General features: G+C 35.3%; 2 protein-coding genes across 2 annotated transcripts; both read right to left on the minus strand.

The window, feature by feature from the left end:
* Window positions 1-9,561: 9,561 nt before the first annotated feature.
* Window positions 9,562-13,767, minus strand: LOC145103059 (uncharacterized). Its single transcript, XM_079040596.1, has 8 exons — window positions 13,612-13,767; window positions 13,126-13,518; window positions 12,549-13,049; window positions 12,231-12,377; window positions 11,864-11,977; window positions 11,082-11,129; window positions 10,348-10,784; window positions 9,562-10,273 (listed from the first exon to the last, which is right to left on the minus strand). The coding sequence occupies exons 1-8, from the start codon at window positions 13,652-13,654 to the stop codon at window positions 9,647-9,649; spliced, it is 2,310 nt and encodes a 769-aa protein (XP_078896722.1). The 5' UTR covers window positions 13,655-13,767; the 3' UTR covers window positions 9,562-9,646.
* An 882-nt stretch (window positions 13,768-14,649) lies between these two features.
* LOC145065482 (uncharacterized) lies at window positions 14,650-15,696 on the minus strand. Its single transcript, XM_079012473.1, has 3 exons — window positions 15,434-15,696; window positions 15,071-15,345; window positions 14,650-14,849 (listed from the first exon to the last, which is right to left on the minus strand). The coding sequence occupies exons 1-3, from the start codon at window positions 15,694-15,696 to the stop codon at window positions 14,650-14,652; spliced, it is 738 nt and encodes a 245-aa protein (XP_078868599.1).
* Between the last annotated feature and the right edge of the window lie 7,932 nt (window positions 15,697-23,628).

Raw genomic sequence — 23,628 nt, forward strand, 5'->3', positions numbered from 1 at the left:
TAGGATTTGGTCAATATAAAGACAATCGAGAATGAAACTCGTATGAAAGAGTTATGATTTTTATACGGGTTTTAACAATGTAAGCCTTTTTAAAAAATGACCTTAGAAATAAAGTGAGAACTAGCCGACATAGTGTAAATGAAAGTTATAGGACTCGTTGATAGCTACGTGTGGATATAAAGAACATAAAAATTAGAGCTTGTATGAGGATTATATGATTTTTTTTTTAAAATAAAAAATTTATACGTGCGCACGGGGAGCGGTGTGCGCTTTTATAAGAGGCGATGTCAAACAACTCAACAGCTGCCACATGTCACCATTATGGATGGCGACTGTACCAAAAAAGCTAGGTCACGTCATGGCCCTGATCTAGGCATAGTGCACCAACCCCAAATTCGCCTATAAATGCTGAAATTGCTCCCCATTTCTCCTCACACTTTCCTGAATTCTCTCTCAAACCCTTAGACCGATTTTTAGGTATTTTCTTTGAGGTTTGGAAGTATCTTAGCTTTGCAAAGCTCCGGAGAATCAAAGAGCCAAAAAACTAAAAGTGTTTGGGTCAGAGTACTGCTCACGACTTTTCAGCTTTTTGCTAGGAATCTTTGTAAGTTAAGCTACACTTACTACGCTTTTTGGGTAACTTATATTTATATGTACAATCATTATTAGAAACCTATAAGTTCTACATTAGTCATTAACTCTAGTTAAATATTATGATTGGTCTACTTACGGGAGATGTTTCTAGAATTGTCACATTGGTTTGATTGTTGGATTTCAGAAAATCTATATGTCGAAATGATCATGCCTCCTAACTGTCCTGCCTGACTGATCTTTAATTGATAGCCATGAAAAGATATTTAGGATTAGTGAAAGATTTAACTTCTACCAGATTTCCATAGATATTAATAAGTTATAGTATCATAGGTTAATACATGATGAATGCGTTACCCTCCAGTTGAATTGTCAGAATGATAGCTGTTAATCGTATGAGTAATTGTCCAGGTGAGTTTTCTTACTGTACTATATACTCTGATATGTATCCTACGTATGTTAGGATGTAGTTTCCATATAGTATGCTATTAGGAAATTAGACTAGTTTAGTTAGTTGCCTTCTATGTTGGACTGTTTGACTATTATATAAGTGTTAATATGTTATGTGGGAGTTGAGAATAGAACAACTTCATGCTGAATGCCAATATAATCGGGTAGACCAGTATTATGCTGAAGGCCAATGTGATAGGTTTTATAGGTTATAATTAAAACATGTGGCAGAAAAAACTTAACCCTTAAGTTCACATGCAACCTATTTGGATTTAAGTTTTCTCTATTGATAACAATAAACAATTGAACATCAAGAACCCTAAGGAGGCCCTATTATAATCGAAATTACATAGGGTTTACATACCTTTTGATTATTGTAGCAAATAATCAAAGTAGTTCCTTTCTTTTGATCTATTGGAATGCTAGCACCACGAATCCAATGTATCTAATGGTTTGTACCCAAACCCTAGTTATATAATACTTGAGAGGAGAGAGGATGAAATTTTTGGCTATTCTTCTAAGAAAAGGAGTGGCCAAAAACCTAGGTTAAGGGCTCTATTTATAGTTGATAGGAAAACCCTAGATAACCCTAATTTGAAATAAAATAATATTATTTCAAATGCGGAATTATCTAGTTTCCTAATTATGCATATTATCCACATGGAGTATTCTAGAAACCCTAAATTACCAAGCAAAATTCGGCCAACCCTAGGAGCATTCCATAATTCTTCTTTTGTTAAACTGTTGAGCAATTAGAGCTTACCCCCTTGCACTTTTAATTTATCCAATTAATCTCAAAAGTAATTCCAATTAATTTCTGATTAATTTAATAAATTATTTATTTTTATTTATTAATCATTTAATAAACTAATAAATTAACCTTTCCCTCCAAAAGTCATTTTTTCGGTTATTAGTTTTGAGGGAAACCTAAAAAGGACTTTTCTTTTAATTAAAGTATATACCAATTTAGTTATTGTCTTAGACAACTAATCCAATAGTCTCCCACTTGGATAAGTCTATAACTATAATTGCAAGTATAACTTCTAAATTAAACAACTAAGTGTGCTTTCCAAAGTAACTACCATACTATGATCTAATCAGATATCAGCCATAAGATAAGTGATCAAATATTCCTCTGTTCTTCACAATATTGTATGGACATGAGATATGGATTACAATCAATCTCTTGTCCAAAAATCTATTTCTCGATTTCCTGATTTGTGATGACCTCGTAAGACTACTAATTGAACACATCAATTCAGTCCTGGCTGGGCCTATCACTATATGTCAATACCAAATCACCGAGGGGGCCAAAGATATTGCTTCTCCTATTAGGGAAAAAAGAATGAATAAACTTCGACTTATATGGTTGTATCTTTTACTCACCAAATCATGCATAACACTACGTTTTATAATATCACTTTACAAATGCATTTTTGTAACACCAATGCACAACCAAATTTGTAAATTACAAATCATATATCTCCATTTTAAGAATAAAAGATATTATCATCTCATAATTACTTGTGACATAATCCAAGAAGTAATTCTCTGAGCATGGGTTTATCCAATACTTAAAATCGCCATTTTCTAAGTGCTCATGAATAGTGTAGCAAATCTTATTGCAATGTCTAACTTCTATAGGCAATCTACAATTCAATTTATGACAATCTTGATTCACTATTTACTTCCAAAAGTATGTACGACTGTGTAGTTTCAAATTTTCAAATCATTCAGGGAGTAAAACATGCAAAGTGAAACACAAGAATAAACAATTGAAAAGGAAGTAACCATAATCATAAATAATCCCTATTATTTAATCACCAAAATCAATTACATTTATTTTATTACATGTTTTAAACTATACACTAACTACTAAAACTGATATCATCTCTCATGCCTATGCTCATAGCATGCTGGTTATGCTTAATCCTACTAAGAGCCTTTGTGAAAGGATTTGCAAGATTATCTTCTTATGATACTCTCTTCTCCAGGAGATGACATTCTTCAACCCTATGTATGATGTAATGGTACTTTTCGTTTATATGGTTGGATCTACCATGATCATTGGGTTCTTTGGTCAAAGAAACCGCACCTTCATTATCACAGAAAAGTCCAATGGATCTTGAATGGTCATGACTACTCCGAGATCACCGATGAAGTTTTTCAACAAATCCACTTCCTTTGATGCTTCACTCGCTATGATGTACTCTGATTCACAAGAAGAATTAGCCACCTTTTCCTGTTTGGAACTCTTCTAAGTAACCACTCCACCATTTAACAAAACTACCTACCCTGACCGAGAACAATAGTTATCTCGATCCGTCTAAAAGCTGACATTACTATATCCATTCACTCTCAAAGTTTCATTGCCCCTAAGGACTAGAAACATTTCATTTCTCCTTCATAAATACTCAAGAGTGTTCTTTACTGCAGTCCAATGAGCTCTGTCAGGATTGCCCTGAAATCGACTAACCATGCTCAAAGCATAAGACACATTAGAGTGAGTACATGTCATAGCATACATGATCGAACCTACAACCAAAGCTTATGGGACTCGAATTATGTTAGCTATCTCTTCATATGTATTGGGGCTTTGAGTCTTACTCAACTTGATAGCTATGCATTTATAGCGGTTCAAAATCAAATATCGGTCAAGGGCCGATATTTGATATATAGGTTATCGCGGTGGGATATCGGTGTTTTTATATTACGTAGCGCCTTTGTAACCTTGTGTTTTATTGGATGGATACAAGGTCATTAAGTAAAACATATAGTAAATTAGAAAATGTTAGAAGCAAATGTTTGTCAATCCCAAAAAAATCCCACCATATATCTATATTTTAACAATAAATGAAGCGATTTAATTAAAACTGTAACTATAAACGCTATTTCACTGCTATCCCACCGATATTTGCCAAATATCAGTCAAATAGCGGTCAAATATCGGTCAATATCGCTGCTATTTGCGGTACCGCTATTTTGGACCGCTATTTAGTATCGCTATTTTCCCAGCTACCGATAACCGCTATCCCATCGATATCCCACCGATATTGACTGCATAGCTTGATAGTACTATGAATGGGTAGTTCCCCATTCTTGGAATTTTCCATACTAAAGCGTTTCAGTATCTTGTCCGAGTATGTACTCTAACTAATACCAATAAGTCTTTTCTTTCTATCCCTCAGAATCCTTATCCCGAGAATATAGGCTGCTTTCCCTAGATCCTTCATAGCGAAACACTTCCTAAGCCAAGATTTCATTTCTTGCAAGGTCGGAATGTCGGTTCACATAAGGAGTATGTCATCAACATAAAATACTAGGAAAGTTACTCTACTCGCACTAGCTTTGACATATACACAAGACTCATCTTCGCTCAGATGATTGTTTCAATCCATAAATGGATTTCTCAAGCTTACACACTCTATTAGGAAACTTTGCATATACAAATCTGGCTGGCTCATGTAAACATCCTTAGACAACTTCCCATTAAGGAAAACAGTTTTGACATCCATCTACCATATTCCATAATCATGAAAGGAAGCTATGGCAAACATTATCCTGATAGACTTTATCTTAGTCACTAGTGAAAAGGTCTCATCATATTCATGTTGGATTGGTGTCTAAGCCCATAACTATAATTGGTATGTACTTGATTTGATTGTAGCATGGTCCTTTTGGGTTTTCTTCACTCATGTAACTTGACAGGATGACTAGTGGAGAGAGAGTAGGATTTATTATTTGAAATAATAAATTTTTACTCAAAATAATTTTATTAATATATTATAAGATTAATATATTATTTGGAAATCATATTATTAATTGGCATTTAATCAAAAATCAATTTTATATTAATTTTGGGATTAAAGGAACTGATTAATAATGGAGGGGCTGTTTTGCAAATCATTGATAGTTGTGAAACTGGGCCTAAGGACTTCTTGATGATAGTGGACGGAATTTATTGCTTGGGCTTATAAGATTTCATCCAAGGCATCTTATGGAGTTCCATGGGTCGCTTTGGGCTTAAGGTAGGAATTAGGGTTTCCTTGTTCGAGTCTAGCTTCAAGACTAAGTAACCTAGCCATATATAAACCCTCTAAACCCTAGGAATTTCAGCCCTATGCAGATGATCTTAACCCTGGCTGAAATTTCCTTGTCTATCCTTCATCCTTTGCATTGGGTGTTCGTGACTCCATTAGAGGTGCAACACTTGGGGTACTAAGCTTTCAAGAGTCAAGGATCTTCAAGGATTGTTCTTGTTATTACTACATAACAAGTAAGGTAATCTTCTAACCCCAATTTCATTGTGAATTTCAAATGTTGTATGCTAGATCTAGGGTTATTGCTTTGGTATTCAATTTGCATGTTCAGTTAGTGAAAAACTTAGATCCAAAACAATTAGGGTTACATGATCACATAGGAATGTAGATATGCTCAAAACCCATTAGTGGTATTAGAGCCTAGGATGTTATTCAATTGAATTGATGCAAGAGTGGACTGTCTAAAGAATAAGAAAAATGATTTTTTTTTTGCTGTTTGAAGCATGAACTTGACGAGTTCCTTGCCCAACTCGACGAGTTGACTAAAATTTCGATTTTCATGTTTAATCTTGATTAGGATAATTGCCATAATTCATTTTTAAAGCCTAAAATCGAATTTTCTGAATGATAACATGATATCCTTATGAAAATTAATAGATTCGGTTAAATTTTGATAATAATAAGATTATTTTGATTTTAGATTTAATCTAGTATTTGTGAAAAGTTTTAAAATACACCCTTTTGGTTTTATAGTTTAAATTTGAAATTAAATGTTTATTTTGGAAATTTAAATGGAAAAACCTAGAAAATATATTTATGGACTTTATTAATAATTCAATTAAAAGATTAATTAAAAGACAATAATAAATCCATAAAATTGTTTAGATTTAAATAAATTAAAAATTTAATTTATTAAAAGATTAAACATTAGTATTTTAAAAGTCTAATATACACCCTTATACTATATAAAAAAAAGTCTAATATATTATATATGTATAAGAAAAGCCAGTCTTACCGTTAGTAGGCCCCATTCATGAAGCTGGTCTATAAGGGGTGTTTAAGGAAGTAACCTGTAAAATGACTGTCATTGTGTATCCACTCTTACCCACCGCACTCTTGACTAGTCGAGGGTCTTTAGCCAAACGGGTTTGATAGGACATTAAATCTCACTAATAAGTATAATGAATATACAAAGTAACAAAACCTTTTTATATCAACCTGAGGGAGTTAATATAGAGCAACCATCTAGGTTTCTTGCTCTTGCGGGACCATGGTATAGTCTACAGACTAAGAAAATATTTGTATAGCTTGAAACAAGCTCCTCATGCTTGGTTTGGGTGATTTAGTATCGCGGTGAATAAATTTAGATTACAAAGAGGCCATATGATCATTTAGTTTTCTTTGCTTCATCCACCATGAGAGGGTGATTGAGGTTTGCCTTGATCCAACTCCTTTGTGGTTTTGTTCCTCATTATTTCCTTGTTAATGTCAAGCTTAATCATCCCCTAAATAGCTTGGTAAAGATATAATGTTTTATGTAGTAATTACCTTGTAATCTTTCATATTTAAATCACTTTGAAGCTCATTAATTAACCAATTATTGCATGACTTAATTAACCTCATTAACTTAATATCTGCCTTGTTAAAAATCACCTTCCGTATTTCTTAATACGTGTCTCAGTAAGTTACTATGTGGTAATGAAAATAGTGATTATTTGTTTGTCAATTATAACAACTAACTCTTAAATTGGAAGTACTAATGAAAAAATCTTAGACAAATAATTCATTCAGGTTAAACCTCTGGGTTTAGGCTCTTCCTAGAGCTTAATGATTATAGAAATGATTGGTCACGAGCTTAATAGACAAGTCTTTAATGAGTCACACAAAGAGTAAAGATAATCTTATTAGTTTTGCAAAATTCTGAAATTGTGTCCAACCTTTGAAAAATCATATAAAATCATTGGATTGTTCAAATTTCATGAGAAATATGTCTCATGAAAGGTATGGATGTATAGTTTAATCCATACCTAGGGATTTATCAGATTCTGAAAACAAGTATACAAGTTTTGCATTAAATGTAGAATGGTATGAAAAATCCACTTATCACTTTGGTGAATTTGTAAAAATCATAATTAAATATAGGAAACTCCAACTTTCATGAGATTTTTTTGGAGTTTGATAATTTTGTCTAGTTTGTTACCTAAAAATGGATTGGCCTAATTCGATTCCTAAGTTTGATGAAATTTACATTCTTTACAGGCTGGTCTATAATGATGGTTGTTTGCAATAACCATATTGTAAAATGCATTAATAATTCTAGAAAAATCCAATAGGCATGAGTTTAGAGTCTGAGTTTATATGAACTAGTCTAGTTTAACATATAATTTTTCAATAGAATAGTCCTTATTCCTTCCAGGGTTTTCGTGACCATTTTTACTGAGTTGTCCAGAAAAATGGTTGATTTTAATAATAAAATTGTGAAATTCTATGGGGGATGTTCATTAATAACAAGTATTAAACTTTCAGATAAATGAGAATAAGAGGGGTAAATTGGTCCACAAACCAGTTGTTAAAACGATAATAAAGGTGAATAATGAGTATATTATGAAGTATTATTAAGTAATACTCGAAATTTAAACTAAGTAAAAATTATTGATATGAGATGTAGGTGTTAAGGGTGCTGAGCATCCATCTTAGCAACGATAGTAGTTTCGTGTTGTGAATTGCTGAATTAGATGAGTTCACTTTTCTATACATGATATTATGTGCTTTCATGTGTATGCTAAGTATGTTTGATGTAAGACTATGGTTGTGACCATTTCATTAATATGTTTGATGTAAGACTATGATTGTGTCCATAATATTTTTATAATAGATATAAGACTATTGTTGTGCCCATAGCATTTTCATGATTAATAAAATACTATAATGGTGGGGGAGGGGGGGGGGGTATAGCAATCTAAATTGTACTTAATTATGTGGCTCATTACATATAGTAAGTTGTATAAATGTTATGAGATTACTAGGTGTTTTCGTTTACCCGTTGTTTATTAACATTTTTAAGGAAATGACACAGATGGATTGCTATAAGCTCTCACAAACTTAATCAAAGATTTTTATGGTTTTAATTTAATACTTTATATTATCATGATGTAACTTAGGTTTTCGACTTCTGTATTTTTATTATAATAAATCATTATTAAACTTCGATAAATGGTTTATAAAATATTGGGTCGTTACAAAATGTTAACTCACATGATATCTTACATTGTTTTTAGAATTAAACAAAATGATAACTTCCAAAATGTAATCTATGTTTTGAAGTTTAATTTTAGTTTTAATGTTTACTTATTCAAAACATTTTCTATCTGACAATGATTTAGGCTATGTTTGGCACGCCACAGCTAGCTTATTTTTCAAGTTTTTTATGTGGTCGTGTTTGGTAAGCCAAAAAGTAGCTTATAAGCTGGCTTTTTAAGAGTTTTTTTTTTAAAATTTTCCAAATACACCGCGTAATTAATTATAAAAATAAATACTCTTACATGTCATTTTATGTAATTTTATATATTTCAGTTAGTTTTACCAAACGTTATTTTTTATCAGTTAGCTTTTCAGCTATCAGCTAGTTTTTTATTTAACAGCTAGCTTTTCAGCTAACAGCTAGTACGCCAAACATAGCCTTAATCCATATCAATTATTTGAGAGCATATAAATTTTCTTAGGACAGGGCATTGTTATTATTTTCGAATTAACATATGTGGAATCTTTTATAAGCAAATGTTCTCCAAAAGGTTCTCCAAATTAGACACATTGTTTTCTCTCTAATTCACAGCAGTAGATGAAAAATATCTAGTCTCCAAATTAGTGGTGGAAGAACCTTCCATCTCTAGTTTAACAAAACCATTTGTGATACGATAAAATTAGAAGATGCAAACCTTCGGTATCTAAATTAGTAAACACGAATTCAGTTGAACCTCTATTTTTCTTCATCAAGAAGACTATAAGCAATAGAAAAAAATTGACATGGAAATTATAAGCCCAAATTAAAAAGTTGGTCTACATAATGTAAGTTTATTTATTTATTTATTTTTCTTTCGAAGGAAATATTGTCTACTACAAGAAGATTACTAATAAATTTAATAGAAATGCCAAAACGGAAGAACTAGAAAATAAGAGCTTTTAAAAAAATAGTTTAATCGAAAAATACCAAAATGTTAGGCCTTTTACATGATTAACTCAAAAATAAATAGTTGTACATAAAAAATAAATAAGACAATAATATGGAACTATGTCTTTTATGGTTATTTTACACAGAAATTTTTAGAATTAAAGACCAATTTATCACATAATTACATTTTGGCATCACAGCTAATCCAAATACATGTTCATAAACTATGCTTTGGTACCTATAAGCTCATACATATTTTTACAAAATAATAGTAATAATAAATACTACTATAAAATAATAAAACAAAAAAAATATAAAAACCATGATTTGGCAAACACACCCTTTAGTCGATACATTGTATAATTACAAAACAACATTCAAGTTATGCACCATAATTTCATGATTTTTTGATCCTACAATCATTATGTTTAACAAAGATCCGACAACCATATGTTGAGAAGATGAGATCGACAAGCAATGGTAACTGTAATGTTACAAAGGAGGCAATTGGCAGACATGTTAATGTTGCTATCGGTATCGATATCAAAATCCATGCTTTCCCTTGTCCAAATGTAAGATACAATGTCGCACTAAAAGCTACCGTCATTGAGCTGACAGACAAAAACAACATTGCAAGGCCGAGTATTAATCTCTTAGGTAACTTATACAGAAAATCTTCCTCTGCATAACGTGCTGTGAGAATCGATAGAAACAAAAGTAAGGAAGTAGTTGATGTGAACAATGAGATTGCATCTGAAACCGCAAATATAATGAAACTGGGTTTCGGTGCATAAATCGCTTTTCCAGTATCGCTATCATTTCCACCGGGTACAGTAATGGCTGCTGCAAAAACGATTGTAATGATGAGTGCAGCTGTAATTGTGTATGAATCCGCTGTCTTTTTCATCCACTCTTCGCCTTCTTTTCTCAACTTTTTATGTTCTCTTCTAAACACCATAATTGGTGTCTCTTGGTTTTTGTTCTTTGATTTCTCATGCCAAGGACACGCGAAGCTTTTCACTTCCTGTAAAGATAACAACAAACGTTAATGAAAGTGAATTTAAACTAAGTTATTTAACGTAAGAAAAACGTGTTCACCTCAAACCATTGTAACTCTCTTTGCATTTGTAGAGCTGCACCTGAAACTAGATTGAGTTTGTGTATAGGTGCTAATTGTCCAGCTAAGTGCAAAAGATTGTTTCCATATTCGTCAACACGCACTTTTTGTGAATGTTTGTCGGTAGTTATTTGGTGTACTAAAAAGTTGTAAACCCTTTCACAACGGTTTAGAATAGCTAGCTGAATAAGGGGATATTCATTGTCTTTTGTTGAAATTGCTTGTGGAAAATATCGGATGATTTCTTCTACTGCTTCGGGGTTATCATGTTCCACTGCCGTAGTAATTGCTTCGTGGTAATGTTCACGAATTTTACAAAATTCATTTATTTTACTAACTTCTTCGCATATACACTTGAGTAGCAAAAGAGCTTTATTGTGGTTCACTTTCTCTTCCTTGATTTGCTTGATGTGTGGCACTGTGGTTAATTTGAGAAATTCCAACCAATTAAATTTCAGTGTAGTTGAATCAAGATTCTAACACTTGTACTTCACAATTAATTGTTGCATCATAGGAATAAAATAACTTTGTATTTCACAATTAATTGTTGCATCATATATATATATATATGACTATAGGAGCAAGAAACTAATGTCAATATGTCCATAAGTATAATATATATAAAGAAGATATCCTTCCATGAAATCATATTTGTAAGACATCTAGAGAATGAAAGAATTAATGCATTTAAAAGGAACCAATAAATTTTCATTACCATGTTGTAGTGCAACTTTCCACAATCTGACATAAATCCACTGGATTACTACAAAACAAATAAGTATGATTACATAAAAATAACGAAATATAATTATCTAAAATTTGGCTAAGAAAATCAATGTACAAACAATCGGGCTAGAAAATACTAAGGGAATACAGATACACCTATGTGTATAATTCACTATTCGTTTATGTACATCATGTTTCTTGTTGCTCTAATATGATAAAGTGTTAGATATGTAGAGGCAGATGCAACAACTATGTTAGTTATATAGATCTAGAGCCCTTTGGGAGGAGAGGGTAGACCCTACATAGATAGAGACAATAGAACTATGTCTAGCCAATATGGAACACCAACAATGAGCCTAGTTGTAACAACTACGTGACAAAATACTAAATATTAAAGTTTTATTGAGCCAGTAACGGTTATAATGTGATTATGACTATGAGGTACTATGTAGTTTCACATTGGTACATATTCTAATATTATAATGTCTTCACATTTGTTAAAACACATGCATACATTAAAACGATTAAAACGATGACATATGGCAAAAGTGTGCTATGGTAAGGACATGAGAAACTGTTACTTACAATATATCTGGAGAACAAATGCTATGCTTTAATTTATAATGTGTTAATTAGTAGTCTATAGCGAAACATTAGTACGATAGTAGATGATTTAGCTCATCATTCAGAGTTTTTGAACCACAAACCAGGGTAGAAGAACCTCATTATGCACTTGGTTATTGAATTCATTACACTTTTAGGATAACAAACCAGGGTGGAGCCTCCTTCTATACTTGGGGATAAAGTTCGCATTATTTGTCTCTTGGTTCTCAATATCCTGAATCTCATGTCCTCTGTTTAATTCCCCGTCCTCTACAAGTACATCTTCAAAAAAAAATGTTACATGTTAGATCTTGATAAACATAAATCAGTACTAAAACACACAAGAAATAAAATTAAAGGTAACGCTACCTGGTTATCAATAAAAAGAAAATTTTGATTTTAACACAACATAAATTTAAATATTGTATAGCACTTTGCTATGATTGAGATTGATTCTCATGATCCAGAAAATTGGTAGAAAGTAGAAACAACAATGATTCGCGATTATTATTTAAGTGCAAGTGAAGAAACATACGAGAATAAATAAATCTTTCATAAAAGTTGTATCCTTTTCCACTAAAATAACCGTCCAACTTTCCAGCGACAGACTTTAATGGAATTGAGTTCTCTTTCTTTTTTGTAGCCATTTCCGGGTACTCCTTAATTAACCCATATGCGACATCTGCAAATGTGTTTTACAAATCTTAAATAAACATAGACAATAAGACGTTAAATAAATATATCTATATCTATATATAATAAAAAGACGTATAATGGATGTTTTCTTAATATATACTAAATTTATAGTAACATATCCACTTTACATTATTTAATAAAGATTTCAAACACTGACCCCAAAGACCAGCACCAATTACCCTTGTGAGAAGCGAAACACTTTGTTTACCCTTAAAGGGACTATGATATCCTTCTTGTTCGGAGAGTACAATATTATCTTTAGTAACCTTAAGCAAATATAAAAAAGTGTCTGTGTGAGAACCAAAAATAGCTCTATGAACAGGAAAGCAGTTACTTCCGTCAGCAATGAACAACAAATATGCGTTTTTCGCCACCAACATCTCCGAAGCCCTTTTGTTGCCAACAAATGCGGCATAGTGTAGTGGGTTTGACTTTCTAATATTCACCATGTTCGGAAGTGACTCCGAGGTTATCTCCTTCAGAAGATTCTCAACAAACTGGATATTTTTACATGTTCCAATTGCAACATGGAGTGGGGTATCGTTGTCGTCATTGAGCTTAACCAATAACGCGTCTTTGTCCTTGTTGAAAATGTCTCCGGCTTCCTTCCAGTCGCCTCTCAAAATAGCTCTATACAGTGGTAAATACTCTGCTTGATCTATTTCCATATTAAGAGATTACATCACCTTATTCCGAAGTAGTAGGGAAGAAAGAAACAAGAATATGAAAAGTACCTTTTGTGTTCGTAGTGGGAGAATAAGCAGGAGGAGTACTGTTACTGTAAGTAGACTTTAGCTTTTTCCATACATCATTAGCTGTGTGGAGGCCGATAACAATATCCATCACATCTTCACATAATGAACCAAAGATCCATCCTTTCATAAGTGTGTCGGATCTTTTCCATTCCCTATACTTATCCTCAATTGCAGTGATATCTACTTTCTTTTTTGAATCGACGTTTTTCTTGGGGTTTCTAAATGTGCCATCGATGAAACTGAGCATATCGTGGCTCTCTACAAGGCACATCATCTGTTCTTGCCACCGAGTATAATTGGTTTTACCGGATAGCTTCACAGAAAGAAAGCTGGATGCATTCACATGAGAAGGGTAAGGGTATTGTTGTGACCCTGTTATCATATATGATTGATAGTCGTGTTAGTTTGTTGTATAACTGTAAAAATATGAAAGAGCACTGTGATAATGGAAGTTCGGAACCATACCTTGGTTAATAGTCCCGCTGCAAAAAGTCCCTGAGGAAGCCATTACAGGAAAGTAAAAGTGTAAAGAAGATAAAGGCCCTTTTTCTTAGAAACGATATTAAATAACAAAGTGGACCATTCAATAATGAGATCCACCTCTTTGTGGTTCTAATAGTTTTATTATAATAGACTCTTCTCGTTAATGTAAGCGACATTTAATGTCCTGACATACACGTATCCTTTATTTCGGAGAAAATTGCAAACTTAAACAAACTATTTTGTTGATTTAGTTTTTGTTTTTTTTTTTTTTTTTTTTTTTTTTTTTTTTTTTTTTTTTTTAACTAATTTATTATGTGGTTGGCTAAAAACAAAGCTTATTTTATCATTTAGACATTATATACAGTTTTTCAGATATTTTTATTGGTTGAAATTGCATTGTTTTATGAGAAAGAAGATTATAAGTAGTTACCCGTCGGTTGACTTTTGATAAAGGTATCTATAAGACTAGGGACTGTGGACAACTAGTTAAGGGATGTTATTACAGCAAAAAATTGACACCTCACATGTCATGTCAATGTGGTGTTATAACACAAAATAGAGGAAATGAACAACTAGTTATAATATTTTTAACTTTCGATGTCATCATTTTTTTCCTTTTCTTTTTTCGATTTAATTTTTATTTTTTAAACAAAATTAATTAATTAATTAAAACATGTTATTTAAATAAAACCTATTTTTTAATTAAACATTTAAAAACATTACGAAAACATAACATTTGAAAAAATTACATTTCAATCATACATAAAATCAGCTAAATCCTCTCGAAGTTGTTTGTGTTTTCGTGCGTCTTGAATATCTACGACGCTATGTAAATATTCCGCTGTCCCGGGTTGAAATTGCTTGTGTCTGGGCTCCGAAGCCGAATACTCCTCAATGTTTCGTCCTTTATCTTCAACCACCATGTTATGCATTATTATGCATTATGATACATGCATACATAATATCTTGTAGAACGTCTAACTGATATTGTCGTGCTGCATGCTCAACTATGTGCTATTTTCACTTCAGAACTCCAAAAGCACGTTCAACATCCTTACGTGGTCCTTCTTGTTTTCTCTTGAATTTTTTTTCTCTTGGTGTTATTGGGTGTCGAAACGCTTTCACGAATGTGGAATATGCTGGATATATTCCATCCGTAAGGTAATACCCAAACTTGTACTCATTTCCATTTACTGTGAAATGAGCATCTGGTGCCTTCCCTGGTAAAACATCGTCGAAAATCGGTGAATGATCAAGAACGTTCACGTCGTTATTCGAACCCGCAACCCCGAAAAAAACATGCCAAAACCATAAATCTTGGGATGCAACAGCCTCCAATACCACGAAGGCGTTTCATGATGACTACTTGCGTACTGGCATTTCCACGCCACGGGACAATTTCTTCAGGCCCAGTGTGTGCAATCAATGCTTCCTATCATACCAAGAAAACCATGTCTTTCTTCGTGCGCCACATATAGTTGTTGTATATCATTCAACGAAGGTTTATGTAAATAAACGTCAGCAAAGGTTTCGACAACACCCATCGCCAATCTATACAAACTTTCTTTTGTAGTTCTCTCAAACATTCTCATATAGTCGTCAATCGAATCAGGAGACTCTCCCATTGCGATGATCTTAATTGCAACAACACATTTTTGCAACCCTGTGAATCCTCGTTTACCACTAGCATCATATCTCATTTGGAAAAATTCATACCTAAAAATATATTTAATAAATAAAAACTATATTTGAAAGAAGTTATGTATTAAAATAATATAAAAGCTATATTAGAAAAAAACAATACCTGCTTTCCACCGCGTTGGCTATCCGAACAAATATATTTTTCCGCAAACGAAATTTTTTTTTGAAATCGCATGGCTGGTAGACACAATCATCCGCAAAATAAACGTGAACTAAACGTCTGTGCCCTTCTTCGTGATCTCTACTTAACGATGCACGCCTGATTAATAAAGGAGCTGGAGCTGGTTGCATTAGCATGTTCGTGCAATACTCGTACATCATATTGACAAACATGTCATCGTCGTCACTATTATCGAACGGATTCATTTTTTTTGTGGAATGTATTCAAAATATATGAAAGAGAGAGAGAGAGAAGTGGTGAATAGAGAGAAAAATTGTGATTTTATATGGAAATGTAGAGGTAAATTATGATTATATAGATAACGTTTATTTTAATGTTACCGTTATTCAACGGTATAAAATGAAGAAATAAAAAAAATCACGTTATCGTCCGTTGCCACGAAAACAAAGGACAACGTAACGGCTAAAAAAAAGGGCGGGGCGGTGTTCCACGTTATAACGCCGTTGAGTTGTCTTCCACGTCACAAAACTGTTGTGGGCGTTGCCCTCACCGTTCAATATAAGATATCTAAAGGATGTCTTAAGAAAAAAGAAAGCAAAAAACGAAAACTATTTTGACCGTTAAAGTGTTCTTTTACATTTTGTAATATTTTAAGGTAGGTTTTACAAAACTAATGTTGTCAGCTTATAGTTGGTAGTTAGTAGTCATTAGTCGGAAGCTAAAAGCAATAACTTTATTTGTTATATGAGTGTTTGAAAAGTAGATGAAATATTTTAAAATATGTAAAATTGCATAAAAAAATACTTAAAATAGATTAAGTTAATCTTGTTAATGATAATTTTGGAAATTGACTAAAAACACTCAATAATTTTTTTCTTAAATACTACATGCACTATAAGAAAAAAGGGAATTAGCGGCGACAAAAATCGCCAGTAAAGGCTAGCAAAGTCGCCAGTAAAGGCTAACAAAGTCGCCAGTAAAAAGTAGTAAAAAGTCACTGATATTGCTATGTTGCTATTGCTCAAAATGTTGTCGGTAATACACTTATGTAGCCACTAATGCTCTTATCGCCGATAATAGCCTATCTCGCCACTAATGTACTTGTCACCGCTAATTCCTTTTGCCGCCGATAATACCATTTTCCATTTTTTTTAATTAACAATTTTGGGTGCAAAAAAATCGATTCATAACGACATTAAATGCATAAAAAAATTACATAATCACATCCGATTAGGTACCAAATAGTGTTATAATTAATTTCATACCAAAATAAACAGCCAAAGTTTTATCATTCCAACAAGTACCAAAGTGTCATGACAAGTGTAACATACAAAACACAAACTAATTATCCGATGAACCATCATTTCCGTCCCGTCGTTTCCTCCTTGATCTTTCCACGATTGAAAAAACGCATAAAGTTCCACTCTACACCCGGTCGTTGAGCATTACCTGAAGATTTTCCAACTATATAATAAATAAATACATATATAAACTTATAAGTTAAATTATAAAACATAAACAAAAACTACCAAAGTACATTTTTATATAATAAATAACAACATATATAAGCTTATAAGTTAAATTCGTCGTGATGTCGTTTGGACTCACCAATGAGCCGACAGTGTTTATGGACCTGATGAATTAGGTGTGCAGGCCGATGCTCGATCGCTCAGTTACTGTGTTCATCGATGATATATTGGTGTATTCCAAGACCATAGAGCAGCACGAGGAGCATCCCCGCAAGCTTTTGGGAGTTTTGAGGTGAGAACGACTTTATGCCAAGTTCTCGAAATGCGAGTTTTGGTTGTCAGAGGTTCAATTCCTTGGACATCTCGTTAACTAGGATGAGATTTTGGTCGATCCGGCAAAGATCGAGGCGATGATGCAGTCAGAGGTCCCAAAATCTCCCTTGGATATTTGGAGATTTCTGGGTTTGGCAGGGCACTACCAGAGTTTTATTCAAAATTTCTCCAAAATTGCAGTACCCCTCACTTGTCTGACAAGGAATGGGGTAGATTTCCAGTGGGGTCCTGAGCAGCAGACAATATTTGAGACCCTCCGACAGCGACTTTTCGAGGCTCCAGTCTTGACCCTCCCGAAGGTAGTAAATGATTTTGTGGTTTTCTGTGATGCATCCATCACTAGATTAGGAGTGGTCCTCTTGCAGAGAGGACGAGCGATAGCCTATGCGTCGTGACAGTTAAATCCGCATGAGACGAGATATCCCACACATGATCTTGAGTTGGGAGCGGTGGTGTTCACTCTCAAGATTTGGAGGCATTACCTCTACGAGGTCCGATGTACCATCTACATAGACGACAAGAGCATGAGACACATTATGGATCAGCCAAACCTGAACATGAGGCAGCGCAGGTGGCTAGACGTGGTCAAGGATTATGACTGTGAGATCCTTTACCATCCGGGTAAAGAGAATCTTGTTCCGGATGCCCTAAGCCGCAAGTCAGCTGGACCTTCTGTTCCGGCATCATGTATGAGGATTTTCGTTGACTCTCCACTAGTGGGATTGATTAGAGAGGTTCAGACCGAGGGAGTGCGAGAGGAAAATTAGAAGATTGAAAGGATCAGGGGCGAGATCACCCGATTTATTCAGGACAGTCATGGGTTGTTGAATCTCTATGGTCCGGTGTGAGTTCCGGTGTCTGGCGAGCCTAGACAGATCATGCTGGAGGAGGCTCGTAAGTTTCATTTCTCTATTCACTTCGGGCCACCAAGATGTACCGGGATCTGATTTTGAGTTACTAGTGGACGTGCATGAAGAGTGAGATCGCTTGGTACGTCAAGAGGTGCTTGACCTGCAGGATGGTCAAGGTTGAACATCAGAGGCCGCATGGCAAGCTGCAGCCTCTGGAGGTCCCCATGTGGAAATGGGAGTAGATCACGATGGACTTTATCACCAAGTTGCCGAGGACGGCAAAGGGATATGATGCTATTGATGGGTTTTAGCCATAAGAACTTTCCTATGTGCGCATGCAAAACCCTAATGCTTGGATCTAGGCTTTCTAATAAACATGCTTTGAATCCAAGACTTCTAATTACTAATTAGGTTAAATAACACCATTGAAACAGATCTAGAATCATACCTTTGAGTTCCTTGTTGATCTTGAGGTTTTGGAGCTTCTAGAGTCACAAATGTCACTCCTCTAATGGATTACAAACACCAATAGCAAGAAGAATGATTTAGGAGAGAGGAGAGGGAGGAATTTCGACCAGGGTTCTCTTACTTAATCAGAGTCGAATTCCCTATGCCATGGGGTCTATTTATACTTGTAGACGCCTTAAGGGTTACAACCTAAACCCTAATTGGATAATCTTCTCTTAAGGCTATCCAAATCCATTCCATAGATAAACATATGGACGATTTTAGCTATCCTAATACTCTTAGAATTCGTCCAAAGCATATCCTAATGGATTTACAGTCTAAAGCTTAACTATCAAACAATTGACAGTTTATACCCCTTTATTTAATTAATCTCTTTAAGTCACCAAATTAATTCTAATTAATTCTATGACTTATATTAATCAAATAACAAATATATTATTCATTATATTATTCTTATAATATATTAATAATATTTACTCTCTCTTAATAAATCATCCTATCAAGTTGCTATGGTGAAGGCAACCCAAAAGGACCATGCACAACCGGATCAAATACTTGCCTAATATAGTTGCAGCCTTAGACACTATTCCAACAGTCTCCCACTTGGATAAGTCTAGTAACTATATTCATAAGTACAATTCGGTTTGCAATCATAGCTCTCAAAGACGCTGTCAACTCTGATCTAATCAATCTTGTCCTTTAGATAAGGGAACGTACAGTCCTCTGTTAGATATCATGCTGACAATCCTATGGAATGGTTAGTCAAGCATTTAGGTTTCTCAATCTCTGATTTATTTGACATAGAACTTAATTGAACACATCAATTCAGTTCTGACCGGGCCCGGCACATAAGTCAAATCAAATCATCGAGCGGCCGAGATATCGCTTTTACCTTCTTAGATAAAAGTTACAGATAAACTTCGACTTATATGCATTTACTTATTCATTTACCAACTATACACAACAATACGTTTTATAACATCAAGTTACTGATGCGTTTTCGTATTATCAATGTACAATCAATTAACAAATAATAAACCATATATCTAGGTTTTAAGACTATATGATATTATCGTCTTGCGATCACCTTTTATATCGTATTCCATAAGGTGATTCCAGCAAGCGCGGGTTTATTCCAATGCTCAAAACTAGTTCATAAGCACTCATGAATGTTGCAGCAATCCTTTGCTATGTCTAACACCATTTAGACATTCTACACACCAATTCATGACAATCTTCATTCATATCTACTCCCAACATATGAACGATTGTGGACCATTTGAATAATTCGATTATTCCTAATAAACTCAATTATTCTGGAAGTCAAAACATGCAAAGTGAAACAATAGGTAAACAATTAACATAAGACAGTAACATTACTCATAAATAAAACTCCTTTATTTAATCATCAAATGTCAATTACATTTATCTACTACACGTTTCTAATACTATCTAATCTATGCTAATATCATCCTTCAGCCCAATACTCCTAGCATGCTGCAAGTGCTTGACCCTACTCAGTCCCTTCGTAAGCGGATCTGCTGGGTTATCTTCTGATGATATCCTCTTCACTACGAGTTTTCCTTCTTCTACACGATGTCTGATGAAGTGATATTTTCTGTCGATATGTCTTGATCTACCATGATCCCTCGGTTCCTTGGTCAAGGCAACCGCTCCTTCATTATCACAGAAAATCTCCATGGGCTCCTTTATGGTAGGTACGACTCCAAGATCACCGATGAAGTTCTTTAGCCATATTGCCTCCTTCGACGCTTCGCTCGCTGCAATGTACTCTGATTCGCACGTTGAATCAGCTACGGTTTCCTGCTTGGAACTCTTCCATGTCACTGCTCCTCCATTTAGGGTAAAGACCCAGCCCGACTGCGAACGGTAGTTGTCCCTATCGGTCTGAAAACTGGCGTCACTATACCCTCGCACGTTCAAGTCATCACTCCCTCCGAGGACTAAGAACCATTCCTTCGTCCTCCGAAGGTACTTAAGGATATTTTTCACCGCAATCCAATGTGCTTTGCCAGGATTCCCTTGATATCTGCTAACCATGCTCAAAGCGAAGGCTACATCAGGGCGAGTATAAGTCATAGCGTACATGATTGAGCCAACTGCGGAAGCGTATGGTACTCGGCTCATTTCTGCTATCTCAGCTTCGGTACTCGGACTTTGAGTCTTACTCAATTTGGCATTACTTTGTATTGGTAGTTCTCCCTTCTTTGAGTTTTCCATACTAAAACGTTTTAGTACCTTCTCTAAGTAAGTATTCTGACTAAGTCCAATTAGTCTCTTACTTCTTTCTCTTACTATCCTTATTCCCAAAATGTAAGAAGCCTCTCCGAGGTCCTTCATAGCGAAGCACTTCCCGAGCCAGGACTTAACTTCCTGCAGAGTCGGGATGTCGTTTCCTATGAGTAATATGTCATCGACATATAGAACGAGGAAGATTACTATACTCCCACTGGCTTTGACATATACACAAGATTCGTCTTCGCTTCGTACAAATCCAAACTCTTTGACTTTCTCATCGAAGCAAAGATTCCATCTGCGAGACGCTTGCTTAAGTCCATAAATGGACTTCTCAAGCTTACACACTCTATCCGGATGCTTCAGATCTACAAACCCCTCTGGCTGAGCCATGTAAACATCCTCAGCCAACTTTCCATTAAGGAAAGCGGTCTTGACATCCATTTGCCAAATCTCATAATCATGAAATGCGGCAATTGCTAGCATCACTCTAATAGATTTAATCTTCGCAACTGGTGAGAAGGTCTCATCATAGTCAACTCCGGGAGTTTGAGTAAAGCCCTCGCGACCAATCGCGCTTTATATGTGTGTACGTTCCCATCCACGTCGGTCTTCTTCTTGAAGATCCATTTGCACCCAACGGTCTTACGTCCGGGCACATAATCAACCAAATTCCAAACTTGGTTATCATACATGGATTGGATCTCGCTATCCATTGCCTCTTTCCACTTTACAGACTCCGGGCCTGCCATGGCTTCCTTATAGCTATTAGGTTCATCAAGGTTTACTAGTGTACCATCACTAATATACGTGTCCCCTTCGGTAGTAATATGAAAGCCATAAAACTGGGGATGAACTCTAACTCTATCGGAACGTCTAAGAGGTAAGGATTCGTCAATCGGTTCAACCGGAGTTTCCTCCTCGGGTTGAACGCCAGCGGTAGAGGTTCCTTCATCTATCGATTCTTGAATCTCTTCAAGTTCGATTTGCCTCCCACTGTCTCCTTGGCTTATGAGTTCTCGCTCTCGGAAAACTCCTCTCCTCGCAACGAAGACAACATTGTCCTTCGGTCTATAGAAGAGATATCCAAAGGATGTCTGCGGGTAGCCGATGAAAATACATCGCTCACTTCGAGGTTCAATCTTGTCGTGAGTATCTCGTCTTACGAAAGCCTCGCAACCCGAAACCTTGATATGTGCCAACGAGGGAGCTTTCCCTGTCCACATCTCGTGAGGTGTTTTGGCAACCTTCTTAGTAGGGACTCGGTTAAGGATATGGGCGGCAGTCTCTAAGGCATACCCCCAAAAAGAGATTGGTAGCGAAGCACGACTCATCATAGAGCGAACCATATCCAATAAGGTTCGATTACGCCTTTCTGCCACACCATTCAACTGTGGTGTCCTAGGAGGCGTCAATTGTGAAACTATTCCACACTCCTTGAGATAATCGTGGAATTCAAGACTTAGGTACTCTCCTCCTCGATCGGATCGAAGCATCTTGATTTTCTTGCCCAATTGATTCTCCACTTCATTCTTGAACTCTTTGAACTTTTCAAAGGTGTCTGACTTTTGCTTGATTAAGTAGATATACCCATATCTACTATAGTCATCGGTAAAAGTCACATAGAAGCGGTTCCCATCCTTCGTGGTTGATCTAAACGGTCCACATACATCGGTATGTATTAGGTCCAATAGACCCTCGCCCCTTTCACATGTACTCGTGAAGGGCGACTTAGTCATCTTTCCAAGCAAACAAGACTCGCATGTGTCATCTTCCCTAAGGTCGAATGACTCCAACACTCCATCCTTTTGGAGTTGGGCTATGCATTTCTTGTTGACATGTCCAAGACGACAATGCCACAAGGATGCTTTATCCATACTAGTGGAAGAATCAATATTCAAAACATCATTTCCTAAGTTATCAACAATCATAACGGTTTCATATATTCCATTACATGGTATAGCTTCAAAGTAAAAGACACCATTTAGATAAGCCAAAATAGAACCATTCTCATTATTAAAAGAAAATCTAAATCCTTGTTTATATAAACCATGAAATGAAATGATGTTTCTTGCCATTTCTGGCGAATAGCAACAATTGTTCAAATCTAAAACTAAACTATTCCTAAGCACTATGGAATACACTCCAATCTTGGTCACAGGCGACGATCTTCTGTTCCCCATGATTAGATTGATCCTTCCTTGCTCCACATCCCTACTTCTTCTTAGTCCCTGCACATTAGAACAAATGTGATAACCACAACCGGTATCAAGAACCCAAGAAATAGCATGATTAAAATCGTTAGATTTGATTGTATATATACCTGTGAAAGATGGCTTGATCTTTCCTTCTTTCATAGCTTGCAGGTAATCCGGTCAGCTTCTCTTCCAATGTCCTATCTTGTGGCAGTGGTGGCACTCTGCCTCCTTCGGGTTAGAGCAGGGCTTAGCGGGATCAACTTTGGTCCCACTAGAAGAGGCACCATCTCGGGCTTTCACCTTGCGATAGTTCTTCGATGAAGCTTTCCTCTTCTTTCCCTTCCCTTGTCCAATAGCCAAGACAGGAGCAGCGGGCGGATTGGGAGTAGGTGCAACAGACTTGTCTTTGAAGTTGCTCTCAGCAACCCTCAAGAGACCTTGGAGTTTGCTTAGGGTGACCTCTTCTTTGTTCATGTGGTAGGTCATCCTAAATTGATTGTACATCGGAGGCAAAGAGTGAAGCACCATGTCAATCGCCAAGTCCTCGCCGAAGTCAACATTTAACTTGCGAAGGCGGTCGACATACCTTTGCATCTTTTGCA

This window comes from Lactuca serriola, chromosome 1 (assembly GCF_051521515.1).
Source record: "Lactuca serriola cultivar US96UC23 chromosome 1, Lser_US96UC23_V15, whole genome shotgun sequence".
Lineage (NCBI taxonomy): Eukaryota > Viridiplantae > Streptophyta > Magnoliopsida > Asterales > Asteraceae > Lactuca > Lactuca serriola.

Bases quoted from the DNA above. Each gene is read 5' to 3' on its own strand.
- LOC145103059 (XM_079040596.1), bottom strand. From the start codon at position 13,654: ATGGCTTCCTCAGGGACTTTTTGCAGCGGGACTATTAACCAAG. The intron at 13,050-13,125 runs GTACTTTTCATA...ATATGGAAATAG, and splicing joins TCCCACTACGAACACAAAAG to ATCAAGCAGAGTATTTACCA. The intron at 11,130-11,863 runs GTTTGTTATCCT...TTTGTTTTGTAG, and splicing joins TAGAAGGAGGCTCCACCCTG to TAATCCAGTGGATTTATGTC.
- LOC145065482 (XM_079012473.1), bottom strand. From the start codon at position 15,696: ATGAATCCGTTCGATAATAGTGACGACGATGACATGTTTGTCAATATG. The intron at 15,346-15,433 runs GTATTGTTTTTT...ATATATTTTTAG, and splicing joins GCCAACGCGGTGGAAAGCAG to GTATGAATTTTTCCAAATGA. The intron at 14,850-15,070 runs GTATGATAGGAA...ATGTTTTACCAG, and splicing joins AGAAAGACATGGTTTTCTTG to GGAAGGCACCAGATGCTCAT.